Source organism: Colossoma macropomum, unplaced genomic scaffold, assembly GCF_904425465.1.
Source record: "Colossoma macropomum unplaced genomic scaffold, Colossoma_macropomum, whole genome shotgun sequence".
NCBI lineage: Eukaryota > Metazoa > Chordata > Actinopteri > Characiformes > Serrasalmidae > Colossoma > Colossoma macropomum.
Window position 1 is genome coordinate 10,571,052 of NW_023494785.1, and position 13,469 is coordinate 10,584,520.

Here is a 13,469-nt window from a genome sequence, read left to right on the forward strand (position 1 = left end):
CCACTGATAAAAGCCTTGATCATAAGCAGGGGAATTAGTGAAAGGAAACATGGCTTCTTAAAGCTTAAGGATGTGCTCTATTCACTCAATTCTAATGGATTTTTCACACAAAATTTCCTTTGATTTGATTTTTTCCTTCCTTTTTTATCCCCAAGGAAAACATGTGGGTAAGTGAGTCTGAAGACAGTGAAGCCGGTCCTGCAGGGCTCTTTGTGAATGCCACCACTAATTGCTTTACTGTTTTCATGTTCATTTTGCTGCTATGTTCTTGACAACGATGAACGCTGACCTCTGTTAAAGGTCAAAAAACAGAGAGCGATTTTCATATCACATTGATGAATCACATGCTGGAACAGCCATTAGCGGTCTCAACATCTTAAACAAGTCATAAACACGGACATGCAGACATCCCTGGAGCAGGAATTTCCATTAGAATAGCAGGGCTAACGGGAATACGTACCGATTGTAGAAGTCATCACGGTAGTAGTCATAGTCAAATTCATAACCACTGAAAAGACAAAGAAAACACAAAAAGGTTCATGAAAGCAGGGCTGGTTAATTTGCATTTGCACAGAGGCCTATTTATTTGTCAAGCATTTTTAAGCATATTGTAATTTAAGTATTGCTTTTGTTTAGACTATTATTACTACCCCATGAAACGTACTGGATGCATTATGGACTAACAAAAAAACAGAACATTTAGCATATTAATAGCTTTTACTTTCCCATGTTGAAGGACAGTGAAGTCTTCTCTTTGAGCCCTGTTCCAGATCATGCTGACACAGTGGTAGCTCCTGCAGTTACCATTCTAGGCCTGGTTTCCCATAAGCATCTTAGGCTATGTTCACATTACCAGGCTGAAGTGGCATACATTTTTTGCCCTTTTTTTGTGACAAAATTCTGATTTTCTTTTTTTTCCAGAGCTGTGGGGACACACAAATCTGATCTTTTCAAATATGACCTGAGCGGCTTTTGCCTTGTTCAGACAGCCAGCTCAAATCTGATTGTTGGCATTTCCAGATTGTATCCAGACAGATTTCTGTCTGGACAGCAACAAAAAACACATGAAATGCGATTTTTGCAAATCCAAACCACGTTTGCAGGTGGTTTGAAATGTGATTCCAATCAGGTTTTTACATATGTGTCTCAGTCTGGATGCTCTGGCCGCTCACATCAGATCTCAAAGTATCTTTTGAGGGTGATATGATGGAGGTTGAGGGTGATAGGTGATATGATGCATCTCCAACTCTCCTGCATCTGAGTTTGAAATTCGTATCACCAGCATAGCTATATAGTTACTGACACCTATGTTGTTACCACAGCAACCCATGCAGATAGGTTGGTGATGTCTGGACACACAAATCTGATCTGATCACTTGTAAGTAACAGTGTGGACAGTCGTCTCAAAAGACCTGATTTGAGAAACAAATCCGATTTGCCTACACTATTGCCTAATGTTGTCTAAACGTAGTCTTTCACTGGTCCTAGACTGGATATGCATCTGATTCGAGGCCATCTGACCTTAATGAGAAGATAGGAACTGCTCAGATAGGAACTTATGTGTTTTTTCACTGCATATGCATCATCATTCAGCATTAATGAGGCAGCAGTGCCAAACCTGAAGTTAGCGCCAGTAAACGGTGCAAAAGCAACACATCTGACCTTTTTCACCTTCGTCTCGCTCAAATAAAGTAGAGCTGAGAGCTGTTCAGAGCAAATTATCTTCGCTATAATGGCTTGTTCTGCTGGTTAGTTTGTTTGCTGTTCATGACACATATGGTTCATTGATGTGACATTATTGATTAGTATGCGCGCATGCAGGTCCATGCAGACAGACTTGAGTCACTTAACTACACCAGTGTGAACCGTCAAGTTAGAAATATCAGATGTGAATTGATGAAGACCAGTAATGTGAATGTAGTCCTAGTGTTAAGATCATCATAACTGGTAGTGAGAATGTCTGACTGTGATGCTTGCTCTACATATAAGATTTATCTTTGTGCTAAGATGTTTTGGGAAAACTCAGCCCTTGTCAGTTTATAGTGATAGCAGCACCGAGTTTAATGTGGTGTGTAAAATCCAGTCCAGACCATATGTAATTGGTAACTGACCTGCAGTAAAGCCTGATTTCAGGGTATCTGTTTGTGTTTTGTCACCAAAATAACTAATTTACTATAAGCTTGAAAACCTTTATAATAGTGCATCGAATACAGCTAGGACTCCATCCTGTAATGATCTGGTCTCTGTTCTAAATGCTAGAATAAAGGAAACTCTTGACATTCTGCCAACATTCAAATGGAAGAAAAAACTCACAGACATAAAATCTGTGGATGAATGAAGAAATAAAGCAGCTTAAGCTGAGTTGATTACTATAATGTGCTTTTTACTGGGCTTCCCTCTGTCTGTTTATGTTCCAACATGTGATCTTAGATCTGCAGATACTGTTCTTATGTAAATACAGAAAACGTGGAGAGGCCTCATTCAGTTATTATGCTTCTAAACTGTGGAACTCAATTCCACCTTTTATTAGACAGCAGTGCACACTTTTAAAAACTTTAACTTAGTGCTTAATTAAAATTTAACATCTTTGTTATCTTTTAAATTTGTCTTTTGTGATTTTAAATTAAAATTCATAGTTTCTTTTAGTAATATTAAGCATTTTTGCCTGTCTTTAAAGCACTTTAAACCGCCACCAGTATGAAAAGTGCTCTATAAATTAGGATTTGATTAGTATTACACTTATATGCTTGAGCTTTAGGTCACAAACTAACAGGTGGACATTCTCCTTCAGAATTTTCTGACAGAGATCAGAATTCATGTTTCTATCAATTATGACAAGTCATACAGGTCCTGCAGAAGCGAAGCAGCCCCAGACCATCACACTACCACCACCATGTTTGACTGTTGGTATGATGTTCTTCTGGTGGAATGCAGCGTTGGCTTTATGCCAGCTGTAACGGAACCCATGTCTTCCAAAAATTTCCACTTTTGATTCATCAGTCCACAGAATATTATTCAAAAAGTCTTGGGGACCATCTAGATGTTTTTTTTTTTTTGCAAAGACTTTCTGTTCTTCTTGGTCAGCAGTGGTTTGTGCCTTGCAACTCTCCAATGAATGCCATTTTTGCTTTTTTATTGTGGGATCATGTACATTGACCTTAACTGAAACCAGTGAGGCCTGCAGTTCTTGAGATGTTTGTCTGGGTTCTTTTGTGATCTCCTGGATGAGTCGTTGATGTGCCCTTGGTGAAATTCTGGTAGACCAGGCACTCCTGGCAAGGTTCACCACTGTTTCAGGTTTTCAGGTTTTGTGGTTCTGTGGAGTCCCAGAGCCTTAGCAATGGCTTTGTAACCCTTTCCAGACCGATAGATTTCAGTGACTTTGTTTCGCATCTATATTTGAATTTCTTTAGAACTCGGCATCATGTGCTGCTTTTAGAGACCTTCTAGCCTGCTTCACATTACTGGACAGGTTCTATTTAAGTGAGGTGAGATTTAACAGGTCTAGTCATAATATGCCTGGGTGTGGCTGGTGAAATTCAACCCAAAAGTCAATTCAATTGGATAACTGGTTGATTTAGTAGCTAAGGGGGCAATTACTTTTTCACATAAGGCCAGGTATGGCTGAACAGTAGTTTTCCTTCAATAAATAAACTCATCATTTAAAAAATCAGCATTTTGTGTTTACATGAATTATCTTTGTCTAATATTAAAAGTAGTTTGATGATCTAAAACATTCAAATGTGACAAATATGCAAAAACAGAACAAAGAGGAAAGTGGCAAATACTTTTCACTGCACTGTATGTATGATTTTAAAATGACTGAGCAAGCATCATGAAGGAAATTATAATTAAAAAATTAATATCCAGAATTCCTTTTTTAAGTAGATTATTTATCATTTAATAATAAAATAGCAGCAATGAAAAAAAAATTGAATAAAATAAAATTGAATAAAACCCAAAACAGTGCAACCAATCAGAGCAGAGGTCATTTACAAGGGCCCAGTAACAAAAAGTCTCAGAAAATGGTAATTTTTTGGAGTATAAAACCATGCAAACATCATGAGTTTATTTCAGGGGAAAAAATAAAATAGACAAAATGTAGGTTATGGATCTCTTAGTGCAGGACACTATATCCCTCACTCAAAAGTGAGTCATCATGATAAAAACTGTTATTTTTGAGAAGTGCGGTGGCCAATAAACCATGCTGTGTCAAAATTTCTGGAGCAAACTATAAAATCCAGCAAATGTTCAGTGTGTACACATTTCAGTTTTACAACATGTGCTTTTCAGAAGGCTTCTTTACAGGAGAAAAGCTGTCTTTGATGGCCGTAGGTAGGTAAGTGCAGCATGCCCACAAAACAATTTTTCTTGTTTATTTAAAGCACCGCTCCCCAAATGCATTAAAAGCAGCTACAAACCCGACACACTCAATGTAGATTGGTTTGCCGGTCACGCTGAGTGGTCAGTGCGGGAGCAGAGGATTGAGGATTGGAGAACTATGGCATACGGTGCTGTGTGACAGAGCACAGCTCAAATTGCTCTCAACACCGTGGAACGCCTTTCCAGCCCGCTAATCCTGGCCAGGTCACCATGGCCACAGCGAGCGTATCCAACCCAACAAGGCCGTCGCCGCTTCCAGCTCCGAAACACGCTCACTCCCATACATCATTATTATTCAGCCGAACGGAGCTACACCCTCCTCCAAATTTTTAATTAAATTTCATTAAAAAAGCAATTACCATTTGAAACACTTCTTTGATGGTTTTGTCATTCTCCCGTTATGTTTCCCTAATTAACCAGAGTTATATAATGGTGTTTTGAAATGTACTGTTAAAATGCAAATCAAGTTTTAATGAATTTGTAATATCAAAAACAAAATGAGCAGACAAAAATAAATACGAATACATTGATAGCTAATGGAAAAGCTACATCTAGATTGAGAGGAGAAAAAACAAAACAATGAAAGGGTTCAGAGAAGTGTTTCAGGCTGGGAAATAATAGCCTTGCCGGGTATCTGCAAATGCATGCCTCATTACTTTCCTCCCTTTTTTCAACATGGACAACAAACCTTTCTATTAGTTTCATGGAAACCAGGAATCCAAAGCTAATCAATGCTGTTTGCTCTATGCAAGGAATAATGGATGTGTTGGACCCGTTCTTCGTGTACCTGACTCTATGCCAATTTACTGATATCATAGATTTCTGGGGTTCAGTTCTGCACTTCTTCCACCATTTTGATCTTCAGTCTTTGTGTTTCCTTTCATGTTTTTGTTTGTTTTATTGTAAGCACAAAAGACTGCAATTTAGTAAAAAATAAATAATAAGTGGCATAACTCAGTCTGAGAATACTCTCTCTTTCTCCTTTCCCTCGTATTGGCCTATCCATGCTCCGCAAAGGTGTTCTTTCACTGAAGTTACTGCAGGGTTTGTTAAACGTTACAGAATGTCAGGAAAATCTGATTCAACCTAATGAGAAACTGAAGTGGTCTTTGTTTACATAACTTTGAGCTTCCACTTTAAAATGCTACCAAGTCTCCAATTTCAAATGCTATGCTACCAAAGTAGAATATGTCACTGCAGCTAATTGAAACCATGCAGAAAAATCTACATCTATCCCAACTGAAAAAATCACTATGCGCCACAATTTCTCATTAGACTTTATATGATATTTGCCGTCATTCTACAGAGCTTGTCCAACCTCACAACAGTCACTACTAAAGAACACAACTTGAACTCGCAGCCAATCACAATTGTTTCTCAATGCTTCTTCCTCCATCAAGCAAGGAAATATTCCAACAGAACTTCACACAACAAACCTGCAGTGAGATGGGTGGAGCAGTAAATTAGTCTGAATTATTAGGCTAAGAAACGAATGTGTAGACTAAGTAAAGAATGCGTTACTCTTGACACATGCTATCCTGATCATCTGGAGGATGGTGCTGTTTTTGTTTCATTCTTGAAGCTGAAAAAGTTTTGGACTAAACTGTGTGGAAGACCAATCTTATAGCTCAATGTCAAAACTATTAACAGGCAGAATTATACAAAGTTAAGATGACCATACTGGGTTTACTGTACTTTTAATATGATGTCTAATGAAAAATAACATTACAGAAAAATGTTACGATCAGATTGATAACTAGTCTGCTAAAAAACAAACAAACAAACAAACAAACAAAAAATGGATGCTGCCATGCTGTTCAGCAGTGATAGAAGCTGTTATGTTGATCACCAGCATAACCAGCATAGGTTGTGTTTTGTACAGTGGCATGCTGGTCAACCAGCTGGATAACCAGCTAAACCAGCACCAGACCAGGTTGCATAGTTAGCTTTTTATAGCAGTGTAGTCTTAACTTAGCTGCTGACAGTTAGCTTGATGAATGATGCCTAAAACCTTGTGTGAAAAACGGCGACTCCTCCTCAGCATTTAACACTGATCTGACTAGCTCCAGCGTTAGCTTTAGCATTAGCCTTAGACGTGAAATCTGGCTACTTTAAAGTTGAGTGACTAACAAGTTTCTCTGGTTTGATTAACGTAAACATGGTTTCCTTTTTTTATGGTTCACTTTAAATTGGCCAACATTCATATTTTGCCAGTTCTGAAATGTATGTCTACAGTGAACATTTTCTAAAGCCAGTTTATTTTTGAAAGAAAAATCTCCTCTTTGGTCTTCTAACATTCTCTTTGTGCTATTGAACTTTTAGTCTGTTAGTACAGATGCTACAGATACTACCAGGTAGCCTGAGCTGGTTTGATGGACAGAGCAACAGTAACCAAGGGAGGATGGACTTCTGCAAAACGCTGATTGTAAGCAGACTGGTCAATTCCACTCACTGCTCTGGTCACAGGCAACTTCTATCTACCTGATCGTCTCCTGTTCTCCCTCTGCTGAGGAAAAACTTGAAGCAAAGCCTTTATGTGGTTCTTTACACAAACTCCTCAATGCTCAGCTTTCTAATCCCAGCCTCCCACAGCTAAACTCCCCTCCAATTGTCCCAAATGATCACCCCCCCCATTAATACCTTGCTTACTTAGTTCTCACTAGAGAGTTTTATTTCTTCACCAAAGTCTCTCTCCAAGTCGTGGACTTTGGGGAGTGGTGCAACAAGGCCATCCCATGACACAAGTGCAGCTTCAGCAAATGTGAGGATAAATTGTCATAGATAAGTGCACACCGGCTAGACAAAGACGCACAGCCTTTGCATTATCTGAGCCTGATAATATGAGTGACAAAAAGTGCTGAGCGCATTACTCAGCTATCTCCACAATCCTAATCTGCTCTCCTCGCCCCTCCTTACTGAAGCAAGGGCTACTTCTCAAAGACAAAGTTATACAGTACATGGTATAATAATGCAGCAGCTGTTTGCAGGTGCAGTGGCATCCACTAGAGCACGAGCGACAATAGCATTGCATAGGTAACAGAAAGAGATGCATATTATCAAACATTAGCCCCTTAAACCTCACCATCTCTTGGCTTGTTATTCAGTAAACAATGCAAAATGACTGAAGTATTACTAATAAGGTCAGATTAAGCCGTTTTGTGGAGTATGAAAAACATAAGGCCTCCTTTAGATGAAGATTTTATATGCCATGTAAAAATGACAGCATAACAACTTCCCCAACTCCAATGAGGTGACTAGAATAGTTTAGACCTGTGGTTCTCAAACCAGCTCATTACTCACACGACAGAAAACTCCCTCAGTGTCCGCTCCATATTCTTCATTCTTACAATCAGAGTTCTCACATTAACCTTCTCCTCCATCAGCGCTTATGAAGCCAAATATTTGATATTGTGCCTGCTCCCATTCCATCCCTACTCCTCCATCCCATCAGATGACATGAATGTAGGTGAAGTAAACAGCCAAAAAAGTGAGCATGTTAAAGACTCAAACTTGTTTTTTGTTTTTTAAACCTGTTGGGGCAAAGACCTACACAGGAGCATATACAGCTCATATGGATAATCCAGCCTCTATTATTGTTATTTTTAATTGTAAAGAGAAGACAATTGTCAATGTAATTTTTAGGCTAAAGCTGCTCTTCTCTACATACCAAGAAGGACAACTTGAACATGAAGCAGAGTGTCCAGCTAAATGCATCCAATGAGTTAGCACATAGCTGCTTTATGTTAACAGGTATTTTGTCTTACTTCACTTCTTAAAATCATTTGTGTCTACATGCTGAGGCTAATTAATCAGTATCTCTAGATGAAAAAAACATTATTAAGTCATAGCAGTCAGGAATAGACCTGGATCCACTGATGGCGCTGGATTTTAAGGGTCCTTTTAGTTGGTTAACCTTTGAGAACAGTACAAAAAAGAGAAATGATCACTCACGTGTAGACGGCAGAGAGCGGTCGTTTGGAGCCCGCTTTGGGTCTATATGGTTTGGGCTCTCCTGCCATGTTTATATCTGCAGAAAGAGAGAGGAGAGATCATTCCAACACAACCCTACACACCTGCACTCTTCATATCACACTCCACAGTCAAGCACTCTCTCCAGCTTTTCACACCGGAACTGTGCTAATACAGCTGAGCTCACAACATTGGCTTTCTAAATGAAATCCTCCTCTACAGAACACAACCATTAATTGCTAATCCTTGAGCTATTTGTGGTTTTTGAAATGCTGTTGTGGTTCATGGGGATGACAACAGGAGTCGTTCCACTTCCAGTGTAAAACATGCACTTGGTGTAAAGCATTAGCTTTTGTGAGAGAGCCAAACTGAACGTTTCCCCCCTTTTTTCCCCACGGTGAAAACTCAGTTGTTCTTTCACTTGCAGATTTTGTGCAAAATGTACATTTTGTACATATCACATTAGCAACTACTTAATGTATTCATAAGAATGAGTAATACAGTCTAGACCCAGGCCTTCAGATCAGGCTATAAATGCCAAAACTTGTTCAAGAAACAGTGAAGCTGCTGTAGCTCAGTTTCTCAGCATGTTTGCTCAGTACTCGGTGTGTTATTTGAATGAAACAGCATAATTGGAAATTGTTCATAGACGGAGCTATCTGTAGGGGCTGTGCTTCACATAGCATGTCAATCAGAATGAGTGTTTTTTTACAAAGTGAATATATAAATCATAGGCTTTGTCCACGCACTTTTAAAATCAGCTAGATTTTAATGATTTAACTATTAAGGTGTATTGCACACTAACAACAACTTAATTCTAAGTAGGTAATTCATTATGAAATTGGACTCGGCATCAGTGAGTACTAAAAATATGTACTCGTACCTAGTCTGAAAAATAAACGGTATCAATGCCTGCTCCTGAAGACCTAATCAATGGGAGGATGAGCTTGGCTGTATCTACCTAGATACCATCTGAAAAGATTTGGATTGGACCATAGGGTATTTCATGATTTTAACTTTTTTGTTTCCAACAAAAACTTAACAATGAAATAAGAGTAGTACTACAATCCTGCAGTTTAATTACAACAAGAATGATAATTCTATTAAATAAAAATAGACCAAAACGTCAGAACAGAAGGCCCTGAGAGTTGCACCGCACATTAACATAATCCCAGTATACAGGTTATAACCATCATGAACTGTACAATTTTACATAATATATTAGACAAACATTTCAGGAAAGTATCATATATGGATAAATTTCAGTTAATCGTATCTATTTAAAGCTAAGACAAACTTACAAAGTGGGGCCACAGACTGCTGAAGCGCATAGTGTGTAAACATCACCATACTTCTGTTGTATCACTCACTAAAGAGCTCCAAGCCCCCTCTATAAGCAATATCAGCACAAGAACTGTGTGTCTGGAGCTTCATGAAATGGGTTTCCATGGTCGAGCAGCAGCACATAAACCAAAGATCACTAAGCACAACGTCAAGCATCAGCTGGAGCGGTGTAAAGGCACACTGACACTGGTCTCTGGAGCAGCGGAAACATGTTATCTGAAATGATTAATCACACCTCACTATCTGGCAGTCTGATAGATTAATCTGGGTTTGGCGGATGACCAGGAGAACATTACCTACGGAATGCATAGCGCCAACAGTAAGTTTGGTAGAGGAGGGATAATGATCTGGGCTCAGCCCCTTAGTTTCATTAAAGGGTAATGTCAGTGCTACAGTCTACAAAGACATTTTAGACAATATCCCTCTAACTTTGTGGCAGTGGTTTAGAGATGGCCTTTTTCTGTTCTTGACTGTGCCCCCGTTCACAGTTTGGTGTGGAAGAAATCCACCGTCCTAACCTCAACCCCACTGAACACTTTTGGGATGAATTGGAACATTGATTATGAGCCAGGCCTTAACATCTAACATCAGTGCCTGGCCTCACAAATGCTCTTTTGACTGAACAGGCATAAATTCCCATAGAAACACTCCGAAATCTTGTGGAAAGCTGTCTCAGAAGGGTGGAGGTTGTTCTAGCTGCATTGGGCCAACTCCATATTAATGCACACAGTCTTGGAATGGGACATCCAACAAGCTCAGTTAGGTGTGATCATCAGGTGTCCACATACCTTTGGTCATATAGTACATTGTAAAAATAAAGAATAACGTTTAAGAACCTGTAAATGAATAAAGAAAAGCTTATTAACAGAAACCACCAAAACCAGAAGGAATGCTGGGAAGCTTTGCCCCCAGTGCAACAATATTTAGAGACAGAATTTTCAAACTGTAGGTCATTTTCCCAACATGCAAATAACAGCTAACACCAGTAAAAATCTAACCTTTTAAGCTCTTTGACATGAATCTTGACTTGCAACTCCTAGAATGCATTGCTGTTTTCAACAATCTAACCAGCAATCTAATTGCTAACCAGCCTAGCAAGTTAAAGCCAGAACACCCACACCACATATACAGAGATATGCAGAGTTCTCTATTCTTCCGCTTAAAAATGAGGAAAACCTGTGTGTCCAATCTTGAATGCTAAGGTCACCGTTTCTCATAATGTGACAGATGTGGTCTTCTTTGTTCCATTAACACCAGAAATATTTCAAGGCTTTCCCCTCTTTGCTCAGTAAATCCATTACCTATCAAAAGAGCTGCTGTACACGAATTCTGCAAAGCACAGATGGCTCATGAGAAATGGGTGGAAAACCCTTGTGTTGAAAGCTAAAGCACAACCTCATCTATATGTGTGCTGTGTGTGACCTTCAGAGTCAAATGGACATCCATATTTTCATGCTAGTTTATGGGCTGCTGCATAAAGCTCCAATCAGCGTAACTTGTATATAAATTACTCCCTGGACTTTTGAAGGTGCTGTAAATAGGGCTTTTTAACATTTTCTGTCAACTGGTAGCAGTTTTATTACTCTCTTTACTCTCGTTTGTTTAAAAAAAAAATAGTACTTTTTCTCTTATGGCAGACTTATTTTTTTTATATAGAATGACTGTGAAGGTCAGAACTGACCTACAAAAAGACTGATTGAAGCTTTAATGCAACAATTTATACAAACAAACATGCAAACAAGCTAGATTGCATGCATTCAGTTTAAGGATACTTTAAATATAGAAATTAAACCTTAAACATTGAGCAAATACAGACCAGGAGCAGTGTCAGGAAATTGTTGAAAGATTTTCTATTGATGTGGAATCGGATAATCCCTCAGGCTATTTATGTAACACTGCACAATTCTTACATTTCACAAATCTGGAATTGGAAATGATTTCAAAAATAGTAAATAAACAAAAATATATAGGTATAATTTCAGTTACAATACTATAGCAAATGTCCTCTGCGACTGCACTGTAGAAATTTAGGTTTTGGTACATGAAATCATTTTACATTTAGTCAATATATGTAGCACCTCTGATTACGAGATTGGTCTAAGAATATAATTTAGTACTCAATCTATTCTAGACATTTTCCTTGTTTTAAGTCATTTTATCTTGTGAAACTGTCTTCTCATTGGTAGGTACATTAGTTGCAAAAGTCCAAGACTACCCTTTCATTATGTATTAAATTTCCAGTCAAAACAGCTGTTAACCCCTTAAAATGCCAGGCTTAATAACTACTAAGGCTTATTATGTAGTAGCTATAGGGACTTAGGAGTTATTCTCAGATTATAAAAGTGTGTAATAATAACTTTGAGGCCATTTAATTGTTAAGTACAAGTTAATCATTTCTCAGTGTCAGAAAAATAAGCAGAAAACATATATTTAACAGAAAATTACACAGAAGCCTCAATCTGTGTGAAATCCACAGTAAATACTGAACAGCCACAAACTGTCCAGTATTTACTGTGTCCACTCTTGGCCTTTATTACAGCTTCCATTCCAATCCAAGCTATCCCAATTACACATTTAGATCAGTTCATAAAACCTCAGTGTTACAGTGCAAATCCTCTCCTTTTTCCTGTTTCCCTTTCTCAGTGAGGGCTTCCTGACAGCTACACCTCCTTTCCGACTCGTAGTGCTGAGTTGTCTTCTCACAGTGGACGGATGGACAGAAACACCTGTGGATTTTTTCAGATTTAAAGCGAGAGTGAAGCTTCATATTCTCTACTCTTTTAAAGATCACTGGAATCATTTGACTGGTTATCGAACAAAAGGGTGGTCTCTGACTTTTGCATAGTACTGTACTTTTGCTTGTTTAAAGCATTGTTAGCAAAGACAATTTCAGTAGATAGAATTACTTACATTTCTAAAAATAGCTTGAATAATCTTATCATACTTCATATTATATAAGCTGGCTAGATATGAGATGACTGCACTGCCAAAATGTCATTATTTTCAGTGATGCAGTGTTGTTTTTGCAGCACTGGTTGACACTGCGTACATTTGTGCTCGTTGGAGCTTTAGTTTTGACTGAGCCATGGCGCTCCCTCATAAAGCTCCTTAAACACCGTAATCCTGTTAGGATGATCTTTTCAGTGAAGATTATAACAGCAACATTTTACATCCAGAACTCAAACCATCTTGAGCTGATGTGGGAGTGTCTGTCCTGCATAATGCAATACAACATAAACAACGTCATCACACACACACTTACGGTGCAGCTGTCTAAAGAAACTTCACACTCCTTCCCAGCTAAAGTTTTAGGGTAAAGTAATCAGTGCTTGGTGAAGCAGGGCTTTTACACATGACTACCCAGTTCTGCAGGCCCCTGAGTGCTTGTTCACTGGACCCAGTTCGTAAGCGACTAGCTGCAGGGCCAGATTTAACAGAGTTTGACTGTGCTGTCAGCAGCAGCTTGCATCAGGTAGTAGACTCAGCAGAGCAGAGGTATCCATCAAGGCAGAAAGCCGAGAAAGAGTGAAGTGTAGGGAAAGACAGCGGTCGAAGGAGAGAGAGAGAGAGAGAGAGAGAGAGAGAGAGAGAGAGAGAGAGAGAGAGAGAGAGAAATTGAATTGAGGGAGAACAGAGAGACAAACAAGGAGAAAGAGAAGTAGGGAGAAAGAAATCGAAAGAAAGGGGTGGGGGGAGCAGAGAAAAGTAGAGAGAAGTAATGAAGAGGGGAAAGAAAAAGAGAGAGAGACATGGAATGGGCAACAATAAGAGAG

General features: G+C 38.8%; 1 protein-coding gene across 2 annotated transcripts in view; it reads right to left on the bottom strand.

The window, feature by feature from the left end:
• The window catches only part of LOC118816153 (RNA-binding Raly-like protein), a 148,330-nt gene that overhangs the window by 18,337 nt on the left and 116,524 nt on the right, over positions 1-13,469 (bottom strand). For both annotated transcript variants that reach the window (XM_036582665.1, XM_036582672.1), the window contains 2 exons: positions 8,335-8,410; positions 461-508 (listed from right to left, as the gene is read on the bottom strand). In XM_036582665.1, coding sequence (XP_036438558.1) covers positions 461-508; positions 8,335-8,410 — 124 coding nt within the window. The remainder of the gene's footprint in view (positions 1-460; positions 509-8,334; positions 8,411-13,469) is intronic.